Source organism: Lates calcarifer, linkage group LG9 (genome assembly GCF_001640805.2).
Source record: "Lates calcarifer isolate ASB-BC8 linkage group LG9, TLL_Latcal_v3, whole genome shotgun sequence".
Lineage (NCBI taxonomy): Eukaryota > Metazoa > Chordata > Actinopteri > Centropomidae > Lates > Lates calcarifer.
In genome coordinates, this window is record NC_066841.1 from 17,691,977 (window position 1) to 17,703,605 (window position 11,629).

Here is an 11,629-nt window from a genome sequence, read left to right on the forward strand (position 1 = left end):
TTATGATTATGATGATGATGTCTTCATAGCTGCATTTTTGCACTTAGGTTTCATTCTAAAGTTAATTTTATACCCACTGCTTAAAACTAATATATATAATGATTGTACATATTATACAGGTATCCAGAATTTACATGTTATAGTAAACTGAAAATTACTATACACACAGACACACAGTACACACACATGTATCACTCATACTGTATTTTGAATTAACAGAAAACATTCTGACATACAACAACAACAGTAATCAGTGTGTACAAATGTACAGCAAATTTTAAAGGTAGGAGGAGACAAATACAAAACACGGAAGCAAGGGTTTTTTTGTACATGTCCACTGCACATTATTTAACATTCAAATACAACAACCTAAAAACAACAGGTCGGAATAAGTGATAATAACAAGGCAATATGTACAAATACATAATACAATTTAAAAAATGGTGGTTCAAATTATCGATTATAAATGTTCATTTAAACAAATCTATAAAGGCTGTTACAAATGAGATTCAGAGGTAGAAGTTGTGTTTTATGCTACTTTGATGGACATCATCAGCATACTATAAAACAGACAGCTTACAAAAAGAATGTAGTAAGTAGAGTTAAACTGACAGACAGGGTCATGATAGCTTCAATACAAATCCTCCCCACACCTATCAACATGAAGTCTCAGAATGTCTGAACAATGTGTTTAGTTACACATAAGGAAACATTAGAGCTCTCTACTTGTTGACCCAGTTCCTCATGTGTTCTCCTCCTTTACACTCTCTGTGGTGTCAAGTGTAGATCTGACATGGCTGCCTCAACTATTCACACAGGACACTGTATTTCATTTACTGGCCAGTAGGTGAAGCTATTGTTGGTGTTACCTTCAGTCTCCATTAACATTGTTAATGATTAACTGAAATTCTGTATTTTGCATCTTGAAGGTTCAGTCACTCTCTGTATTTAGTTTATTTTGCATATTTTGCATCTCTGCATATTATCATCAGTGCCTGATCATTTGGAGTGACTGACCTTATTCCTCAAAGTAAGACGTCGGATGTAACTGAGAAGATTTTCATGAGTGTCTCCTTTTTCTCTCTTTGAGGTAACACTGCTCTCTGAGTTGTCATTGCTCCTTTTTCGTCTTCCTTGTATCTTGCGATAGGGGTAGAAATTACTCCGAACTCTTTTCAGCACTCCGTCAAAATAATAGAAATGGTCATATTCATCGTCGTTAAGCATGTTGTCATCATGGCCTCTGAAAGATAAATCCTTTTTCTCAAGCTCTCCTTTTTCCTTAAACGCATCCATGGTTTCCTGTGTGGAAACTATCTTTGATCCCTTTGCTGCAAATCTCTCCATACAGTGTTTCCACCCGGCCTCGGTGCGATGTATTAAACCTCTGCAAAGTGGCACGGTGTCACCTGTAGACTGTGGAGGAGAACTTTCATCAGTACATTCACAGCTGAGAAATGTGAGCAGGAACAGTGAAACATGGTTCATTTTATCACTCTGTACTTACATAAATTTGATTGAAATTGATTATATATATATATATATATATATATATATATATATATATATATATATATATATATATATATGTATTTATAAAGACAGTAGGTAATTAGCTTAGTTTAGCACAAAGACTGGAAACTAGGGGAAATCAGGGGGTTGTGTGTTAAATTGTTACTTGGCTCTGAGCAGTTGCCAGATGTTCTATGTCCTATTGTGTCAGGCTAATAAATAGTCTAGCACATAACCCTGTGTAAAATGTCAAACTGTTCTTTTTTTTTCGCAATATTTATACATTCCTTTCATTTGACCGACATTTTCATGGAATATCTGGTACCACAGCTTCACTTACTTTTGGAGGATTGTTTGTAGTTTGTTTGTGGATTGTTTCTAAAGGTTGTGAAAATGTAAATGAGGTCTCTCCTGGATCATTTTGATCTTCTTTTCTTGCAGTTTCTGTCCTGTATATTGTATCTCTTTCTTTATTCTCTGCACCTTCGTGAGCTTTGCTTGTATCTGGCAGGACGTCTTCTCTCATCCTGAAGGCCGAAGAATGGCTTTCCAGTCGTAGGCTCAGTGTTCCTCGTGTTACATTTTATACATGTGGGCTCGGTGTCAGTCTCAGGCTCTGGAGTCGTTGTGGTTGTCGGGGTGTCCTCCGTACTTGGCAGTCCATCTGCTTTCTGTGTGCTGCCTTGATTAAGGACTTCAGAACTTGATGTTGTCTGTTTTATCTCCGTGTTTACTGTAGTAGTCTCTGTTGTTGTTGTTTCTGTTTCCATTATTTTGTATGAGGGAGGTGAAGGTATGACTGATTCTTCTGATGGCACATTTTCCTCTTGATTTGTGATCATATTTTCATGAGTTGTATTATTAATGTCTGTGTCTGGGTCTATTTTCTCTGTCGTTTCTTTGACCTGTTCTTTGGCATATGCAGGTGCTGTAGTTCCTTTACTTTCTGCTGGTTTCATATCTAGTCTCTCTCTTCTATCTATTGAATAAATGTCTAAAGAAAATAAGATTCCTTTCAAGCAGGTACACTTTGAGTTATCTGTTTCAATAATAAACTTTTGCTTTATAACTTTAGGTGGGAGGTCAGTTGGCTCCCTTAAGGGTATATGTACTGTTTTCCACTTAGTGTCTGTGTTCAGAAAGAGTTTTCTTACAGATGTTGGGTCTGTTTGTGTCTCCATCTCTGTGTCTGGGAGGAACAACATGATTAAGGCTTCCTCTCCCACCTCAGTAAGCATTTGTCTGTTATCGACATCATTATTATCTGTTTTATACACAGATTCTGTTTGTAGGATGTATGCTAATCCTCGCTGTTTTCCATTTTCAATAGTATTTGTATGTGATCGCTCTGTTTCACTTTCTTCCTCTGGGTGCCAAAGCGCTGCCTGTTTTGTGATTATCTTCCCATTGAAATCTCCTTTATTATCATCCTGAGCAGCCCTCAGCTTATACTGTGGGCTATTTATGGATTCTTTCTTCTTGCTGGAAACCAACAAGAGCTGCCTGTTAACGTAAAATCCATCATCATCATCCACACTGGATGCAGCTTTTATAGAAAGTTGTTTATGAAGGCGTCCTTGCGAAGTTGAGCCTTCACCCAAGTTCAAATGTTCATTTTTCTTTATAACGCTGGCTGCTCTTGTCTGTATCTCTAATTGTGATGTATCTGAAGTTTTCATTTTAGAGCTGCCAGAGTGCAGAGTGGCAGTTTGGAAGATGTCATGTTGACTGACTGAAGCTTTTAAAGACTGTTGTCTGTCATACTTCCTGAGAACTTGAGTGTCCATCGCTGGCTGTATGCTCTCTTTTTGCCTTATTTGTAGTTCTGAGATCTGTTCCTTGGATGTTTTTTTAATGTTCATTGTTGATCTTGTGTCACTCTCTTTACAACAGCAGGAAATAATCACAGCTGTAGCAGGACAGTATCTCTTTGTCAGCACTTTCTGCTGTTGAACAACAGTGGCGGGCGCCCAGCTCGTAGATTTCTCCAGTAAGAAAGCCTGAAAATTGTAGCCTGAGGCAGCTGTGCGACGATGCAGGAGCCATGCAGACCCTGAATTATGGCGATCTTTAATTATATCCATGGTAATATGACTGATTTCACCACCAGCCTTAGTTGGTGTTTCTGAGCTGGTAATGTGCATCGCTGGCAAAGAACCCAATAGAAATGCTGGGACACTTTTTCCCTTTTCAAGAGGAGGAGAAACAACCTGGAATGACGAGAGAGGAAGATAGAATTAGATATAAAACCACAACCAGACAAATGCACGAGCCATAACATAAAAACAACAATTTCAAGGACACTAGTCATCATCCATGTGAAAATTTATAGCCATGCTAGTGGCTTGGCTCTGGGGATGGCAATCCATGAGTGGTTGATCTACTGTTTTGGTCCAGACTGAAATACCTCAGCAGCTATGGCAGAGATTGCCATGAAGTCTTGTACAGACATTCATGATCCCTTGAGGATGAATCCTAAAGATCACGACCCCCTGACTTTACTTCTGATGCTTCTGAAGCTTCACCACAATGAGGTTGATATTTATGGTTTTGAGTGAAATATCTCAACAGCTAATGGATGGGTAGCCATGAAATCTGGTATAGATATTGTCCTCCCCTGACCTTTAACCTTTCATTTAGTGACATCATCAGGTCAAACTTTTAGTTTAAAAGGTAATTACATTTGTATAAGTGTTAGCTGTACTTTGTCTTCAGAGCTTATTAGTGAATGTTAGCATGCTAACTCACCAATCTAAGGCAATGAAAATGGAAAACATTACTTGTTAAACTCTACATGGCATTGACATTGTAAGCTACATTAGCATTTAGCTCTGTGCAGCTTCACAGAGATGCTAGCATGTCTGTAGACTCTTGAGTTCTATAGCAAAGAGTGACCTTTTTAACTTCTAATGGTTCTTTTTTTAATGTCTCTCTCTCGCTCTCTCTTCTCTCTCTCTCTCTCTCTCTCTCTCTCTCTCCTTGCTCGGCCTGCTCTCTTTACCATTACGGCATGTGGTTCTCTTAGCACAATAATACCCTGAGCCTTCTCACTCCACTGACCATGCAGAACATTTATTGTTATCTGGACAAACAGAGAGGAGATTAGTTTCTTAAAGGGATTAATTCACATTCCACAACTATTGCACTGTTTCAGTAACTCATTTTTGATGTGTGTGTTTGACCATAAGGAAGTTACTTTTCATTTTTAGTATTCTACTTGTCAGGTCTCAGGTTTTTCTGCCTTAAATCTTACATGAATATAGAGAGGGAGTTTCACAGTAAAGTTTGTACTACTGAGTTAAAAGCATTAGCTGGAAACTTCTTGAACATTCATTCCTGTCTCATGAATATTCTAAACAGGTGCAAAAATATGCTGCATGTCAGATATTCTTATTATGAGCAGTGTGAAATGAGTAGGAAAATAAACCTGGTTGTTTTTGTGTGTGTGTGTGTGCATGTGTGTGTGTGTGTGTAATCATCAGCTTCATGCTCTTAAAGAATGGTGTAATTTAACAGACACTTCTGAACTGTAACAATCCAACCTAGTATGTTGATAATTCATGCATACAGCAAAACTGAGAATGTAATAAGATAAGAAAATTAACAATATTTTGATAGATAACATCTCATGGTGCATATGAATTATAGTGGCAATAGTTATTAGTGTACACCAGTAGACAACAAAACATCAGTGGGAGCAAAAAGACATTTCGTTGATACCACATATTTTTGAGATTCACATCATTATTGACTGTAATAAGCATACCAGTGCTGGAATATGACTGTGTCCATGGTCATCATGTACTGCGTATGCCAAATAAAAGGGGGAGGTCCTTTGTTTGTGTTGCATAACAGCATACACACAGCTTCTCCGGATACACATGAAGTGGTGCTTAGTTTGCGTCAGAGGTATCACTGGTCCTTCGGGAGTTATCTGTCCGCTGAGGAGCAGTTTTCTGCACATACTCCAGCTGTAGTAATCCGTGACCCCGTCCCCGTCTCCAGGGGGGCTCAGCTCTGAGACAAGCAGGAACATTAACAGCAGCCACATCCTCATCGTGCTGAGAATAAGTGCTGGAAGGCAGCATAAACCCCCAAAGCATTGTTCTTATCTTTACTGCATTTTCCCCACTTTGTATATGCAAACCATGCAGTAAATTAAGGCTCGGCTCTCTCCAGCAAGGTGCTGTGAGAACAAAGAGGCAACGTTCCGTCACTCTCACAGTGGATGGACGTCTTATAGGAAAATGTAATGAGGTATGCAGCTTCTCAATTTTAAAGTTATATGGTTGCGTATGTCCAATTACACTCCAGCATAACTTAATGGCAGATATCCAACAGTACAGGAAGACAGTTTGAACGTTTTATCAAAACTGAGTAAGAGAAATGACAGAATACTTTCAAACCAGTTTCCCTTACTAAATTTAATATTACTAAAAAACTGTATATCTGTTGTCTACAGTCAAAATAGTACAGCTATACCATTAAATAACATTAACAATAACACTTTCTTAATTATCAAATTGCTTGTGGTTTTTATTATTAACGTCTCTTGACAGACATATGTATTCAACATGAAAAGGCTGTCTTCATGGACGTGGCTTACTCTTATTGACTGCGTACATACAGTATATTGCCCTTTCCTGGCTTTGCTCAAATTTTTGCATATTATCAAACTTTGCCCATAAGACACACACTGCTCAGATGAGGAAGAGAGCCAGAGTACATTGTTGTCACTTTGCTTCCATTGTGTCAGCAGGTAAGCATTCGTTCTGTTTTATCCACAATAGAAAGACACCTATTAAGTTAAACAAACTTTGTATTTACACATGTGTATACTTATGTGGGGAAGATTAGCTCATTTTTACCTTCTGATGACTTAGAATGTATGTATTGAAAGTTTGAGAAACTAAAAGAACAACCTTTGCTCTAATACTGTCATATTTTCAGTGGCTACAATACCGTCATATTTTCATAATATGACGGTATTGTAGCCACTGTCTTTTCATTTCTGTTCATAAACCGTATAAACCAATCAAATGCTGGTGGTAGATGGTGTCATGTCCATATGTTGAAAAAACATTTTTTTCACTACTTTAGTATTGATTGTTTCTCTTCTCCAGAATCAATCCTTTGTATTGATAATGTCATGATTTGCCCATAAAGACAGTCTTAGTTAAGTTTTATTTGTCATATGATCAATATGTGGTTATAATGCAGGGCGGCGTACTCCTGGGGCTGTGCAGATTAGACTCAATGGTAAAAACCTATAAATATACATAAGTATTAAAGGTGTGTTGGTGGGTTGTCTTTTAGTAAAAGAAAAATGTAATATGTGCACAGATTTGAATCCAGCAGAAATTCACTGTCCATTTTCAAATTACAGCCTCCAGCAAGCCCTGCAGTCCTGATCCATCATACCAGTCATATCAGACATAGCAAGATGGGAAATACCAACACTGCATGCCAGATGCACAACTACAGCAAAAGGAACGTCCGCGTGTTCGTCACAGACAAAACTCAGGAGATCGATGCCTTCATCACCTCTGTGTCTGGGAGCAAAGATAAGATCTTGTCTGTGCTTCCTGGCGGCAAGAAGTTCAGCTTCAGGAAAGACATCAAATGCATCCGTGTGCTGGCCTCTCAGAAGCAGGAAGTGCCGTGGGAAGCTGACCACTTTGTGACCATCTTTGTGGAGGATGAAGATGATGAAAACATTTGCTCCAAGCAAATCATACACAACATGCCACTGACTGCTCCAGTCACTGTGCTGCTCTATGATGTGTAGAATAACACCTTTGTCTTGCCATTTATTATTCTCTGCACATATACAGGCAAAAGATAAAGTGGAATATTACATTATTTCATTGTTAAAAGCAAGTCTGTCTTGTTTCAAATGATAGAATTTTACCGCTGTTGACATAACGTATCTCTCATGATGCCTGCAATAAAATTGTCCCGCGGCTTCACGCTCCTCCTGACTTTGCATTTGTCATTACAGAGTAAAATGAGATTACACGTTCATTTGGCATCGCTCTCCATGCATGACTGGCCCTCTGTGATCATCTGCTTTAGTCCAGATCTCAGGACTGTCACTAAAACTGTGGAGCCCTTTATTCATACCTCGAGGTCTGTGCTAAATTAGATGACACGGCGAGGGGTCCCTGTCACCCACATGGTCATTTTGAAATAGAAAAGAAATCTTCATAACACCTTCGCCTGTGACTCAGTCAGAGAGTTCATATGCAAAATAATAATAATAATAATAATAATAAATGCTTGCAGAATGTTATGGATCAGCTTACACAGAATATTTTTGTTTACTACTCATCTATGAATCATTGTCAAGTTGAATTTCCAACATATAGTCAAGAATCTGTAGCTTACTGTGACTTTAATGTGAGGTTGTTTGTCATAAATCTGAAATCCAGAGTCCATGGCAAATCAACATGACCATGCAAAAAGTGAATTATGTTATGAAACCTGTAATCTGTTGGGATTTTGTAATCATGACTAATGGCTAATACAGTAAACTGAGCAGGATACTGCAGGGAAAATTGTTTCTTTGTCCCATCCTTGTGGACCATCCCTCCTTTGACCACCAGACTCATTTAACTTCAGAGACAATTCCTGGTGGATGCAATGTCAGCTATGCTCATCTGTAAATGAATAGACGTGTGATAGAGAGCAGGACAACAGGAAATTTAGTGTTACAGTTACCATTTGGTGCCATTGAGCAAAGAGGCAGGATTCACGTGAAGGAGAGAAGCACTCGCCCGGTGAGTATGAATCATAGCATGAATGTTTTGTTTTTATATTGCTATATATATATATATATATATAAATCAAACTAATGTATGTTAGATTCTCACATAACACACCCCCCCCCCCCCCCCCCCAACAGAGATATGCAGCCGTCAGTGTTTTTCTACATCACCTACACACTGTGTCTGTGTTTGGGCCTGCTCTGTGTGCTGTTTGTGAGTTACTGGAGCTCACAATGGCGGGGCGGTTTCTCCTGGGATGGTTCTGCCCTGCAGTTCAACTGGCACCCTGTGCTCATGGTGTCTGGGCTGGTGGTTCTGTACGGCATTGGTAAGTAACTAAGTTACTGAAGTAATGACACTGTGGTGTACTGTATACACTCACTTACCAATTTATTAGATGCATTTAGCTAAAATGATGGCATTGCATTGCAGAGAAGTGTTTCTGTTATTTAGCCTGCCCTCAGTGATACAAATGGGGCAGGGAAAAAGTGTAATTATGCATTGTGGGAATTGTAGGATCCTGTGTTTGTGGAGCTTGACCCATAATCAAAGTCTATCTCAGCCTCTATAGCATTGATTTTGTCCATCTGTCTATTGTGAATCCATCAACTTGAAAGTGTAATGATAAATCTCTGGAGTAGTCCTTTAAAATGCTTTTTAACAGCAATATTTCTGCTCATTTATATATGCAGTTTTGTACTCCCCATAGATACAGGAGTGTATCAACACAGTTTATAAACATACTCGGCTAAAACAATTCTGAATGAAAAGAGAGCTCCAGCAGTTGATCCAGGCTTTGATTAGTGAGGTGACATTATTTCTCATAGATGTCTTTGCGGAAATTATTTTTCGCAGCAGCTGACAGAAATATTTTCACTCAGTGAAACTGCTGTGCTCTGTGGGTTTTGTTGTTATTTTAATTAGACATCCTGATACCTTGAAAACTGAAATGAATCTAGGCATGCAAACACTGAACTCATTACATTTCTGACTGGATGAACGGATCAGCTGTGATTTGAATGTAAAATGTAAGTGAATACACCATGATGTCTCGATTTTATCCTTAAAGGACAATAACAGTAACAAGTGATTTTACAGCAATTTAGATTGAAAGCAAAACTTTGCAAATTATCACTGAGACAAATACACTGTTTATGGGATTTGTTTCTAAACTATCTTCTATCTTTGCAGCACTTGTTGTGTATCGTGTACCGTCCACCTGGAAGCAGAAGAAGCACCCCTGGAAGCTGGTGCACGCTGGACTGATGCTTCTGGCCTTGCTTCTGTCCATCCTTGGCCTGTGTGCTGTGTTTGACTTCCACAAACACTTCAACCTCCCTGACCTGTACTCTCTGCACAGCTGGGTGGGCATCTGTACTGTAGCAATGTTTGCTTTTCAGGTATGAATGACAGATATTTACACACTGTATTCTGATTATTTTCTCTTTTTATTTGTGTTTTTTTTAATCCTCTGTGAGTTATTGAATGTATTGGTTCCCTGCAAAGAGCCAACACTGTAAGAAAACACTAAATCATTCCCTTCTTGTGTTTACAATGCTGATGGATAGTGGATCCTTGGCCTGGCTGGTTTCTTGGTTCCTTGTTCTCCACTGTGGTTCCGCAACACCCTGAAACCCGTTCATATCTGGTTGGGAAAAGCAATCTTGATCCTCAGTTTGATCTCCTGCATCAGTGGTATCAATGAAAAACTGCTGTTTGTGCTGTAAGTGCTCAATTATCCAATTGGTGACAAACATAGTGTCTTCTTTATTTTAACGGCTAGAAATCATTTATAATCTTACACAACATTAATAAAATAATGACGCAGGAATTGTTGTACTGTAAATCAGTATGCCAGAAACTGATCTGTGCAAAAAAAAAAAAAAAAATGCTGAACTTCCTAACTTAATCTTGCCATCTGCTGTAGTAATGGAAGCAGTGCGGAGCCTTACAACTCACTGCCTGCGGAAGCCAAATTTGCGAATTCCCTTGGCATCCTCATTGTGGCCTTTGGATTGGTCGTCTTTGGAATCTTATCCAAAAACAAATGGCAGAGGCCCGAAACAGAAGGTGAAAGTGTTCATGTGAGTATGGATGTAATGATAGAGGTCATTGCATTATTACCAGCTAAACAGAAAAAAACTGAATGTCCTTTTGGTTTGAGCGACTTAAGGTATGGATTACACATGGTCATAAAGAACATTTTAGTAGTGTTAATGGGATAAAACATTGTTTTAATCAGTCTAAATTTGTTTATATTCATTGCATTTCAAGTATTCATCATTGGTTCATTCTGTATGTGTATTTCAATTTTCTGAGAAAATAATCTAGATTTCATTTTAATTACAGCTTCTGCTAACTGAAGAAACCTCATGAACAACAATGGATGCGCTTAATGTGCCAAAGACAGCCAATAATATGCAGGTTTCGATTCAAACCAAATGAAATCTGTATTGAATTTCACTGATTGACGTTAACAAAGAATAAGACAAAAATGTTTTTGTTTTTTTAAACAAACTGATGGCTTGTCATGTTTTCTTTTCCTGTCATTCTAATTAAATGCTTGTATTTACCAGTATGTTTGAAATTCCTGTAGTTTATAGTATAGCAGATGTTTTTTTTTTTTATACATTTCTTAGATGATTTGCTCTTTAAAGTTGCTGGTTTATAAAGACTACTGTATGTTAAGGTAGCATTTAATGAACCCAATTTTCTTTTCATACACAGAGTTAAATTATTTCAATAAATGATACATGTTTGTATCAGTTCTGCCTGTTGGCATTATCCCATGTGACACTATCACTCACCTGCTGTATGGTTTGGTTACTGAAACAATTTAAAAGACCTCTGAGATTCTGCAGCTCATTCAACAAAACACAGAATATCAGCACAAAACAAATAATTATGAAACCATAAAAGCTATGAAACTACCAAAAGGCCTACTACTTGATCTACACCACCATAGTAACATAACAAGCTCTAATTGAAGCTGAGGTCAAGCTGGTGAGGATGTTTCACACTTGATCCTCCTGTAAGACCTGGTCATTGCTGTCACTGGCCTCCAGAAGAGGACATTTATTTTATCTGATTGATTCATATGGTAAGTAATGTGGTATTTATTAACAATACATAGGTGTTTAGAAATCTCAGTTAATTATTTTAGTTGTCATTATAAATAATAATAATTATTAAAAAATAATTTAAGTCACTTATATATTATCACACTAATGAACTAAAGCTCCAGTGGTTATATGCCAATGTAATACAGTCCCACACCACTGGATGTCACTGTAGTGCAACATCTAGATTCAGAACAGGCGAGGAGAGCAAAACATGCAGTGACAAATGCC

General features: G+C 38.1%; 1 protein-coding gene across 4 annotated transcripts; it reads left to right on the forward strand.

The window, feature by feature from the left end:
* The first annotated feature begins 5,676 nt into the window (after positions 1 to 5,676).
* Positions 5,677 to 11,244, forward strand: LOC108895431 (lysosomal membrane ascorbate-dependent ferrireductase CYB561A3). 4 transcript variants are annotated; one of them, XM_018694256.2, is made up of 8 exons: positions 5,776 to 6,271; positions 6,733 to 6,771; positions 6,899 to 8,291; positions 8,417 to 8,607; positions 9,471 to 9,679; positions 9,848 to 10,002; positions 10,207 to 10,363; positions 10,629 to 11,244. In XM_018694256.2, exons 4-8 carry the CDS (start codon positions 8,421 to 8,423, stop codon positions 10,653 to 10,655), a joined length of 735 nt encoding a protein of 244 aa, XP_018549772.1. In that variant the 5' UTR covers positions 5,776 to 6,271; positions 6,733 to 6,771; positions 6,899 to 8,291; positions 8,417 to 8,420; the 3' UTR covers positions 10,656 to 11,244. The 4 variants fall into 4 exon arrangements, with proteins under 4 accessions (XP_018549774.1, XP_018549772.1, XP_018549773.1 ...); XM_018694258.2 differs by lacking the exons at positions 5,776 to 6,271; positions 6,733 to 6,771 and adding an exon at positions 5,677 to 5,769; XM_018694257.2 differs by lacking the exon at positions 6,733 to 6,771.
* Positions 11,245 to 11,629: the final 385 nt, after the last annotated feature.

Coding starts and splice junctions, on each gene's coding strand:
- LOC108895431 (XM_018694258.2), top strand. CDS start 8,421: ATGCAGCCGTCAGTGTTTTTCTACATCACCTACACACTGTGTCTGTGT. Junction 8,608..9,470: donor GGTGGTTCTGTACGGCATTG/GTAAGTAACTAA, acceptor CTATCTTTGCAG/CACTTGTTGTGTATCGTGTA. Junction 10,003..10,206: donor GAAAAACTGCTGTTTGTGCT/GTAAGTGCTCAA, acceptor CATCTGCTGTAG/TAATGGAAGCAGTGCGGAGC.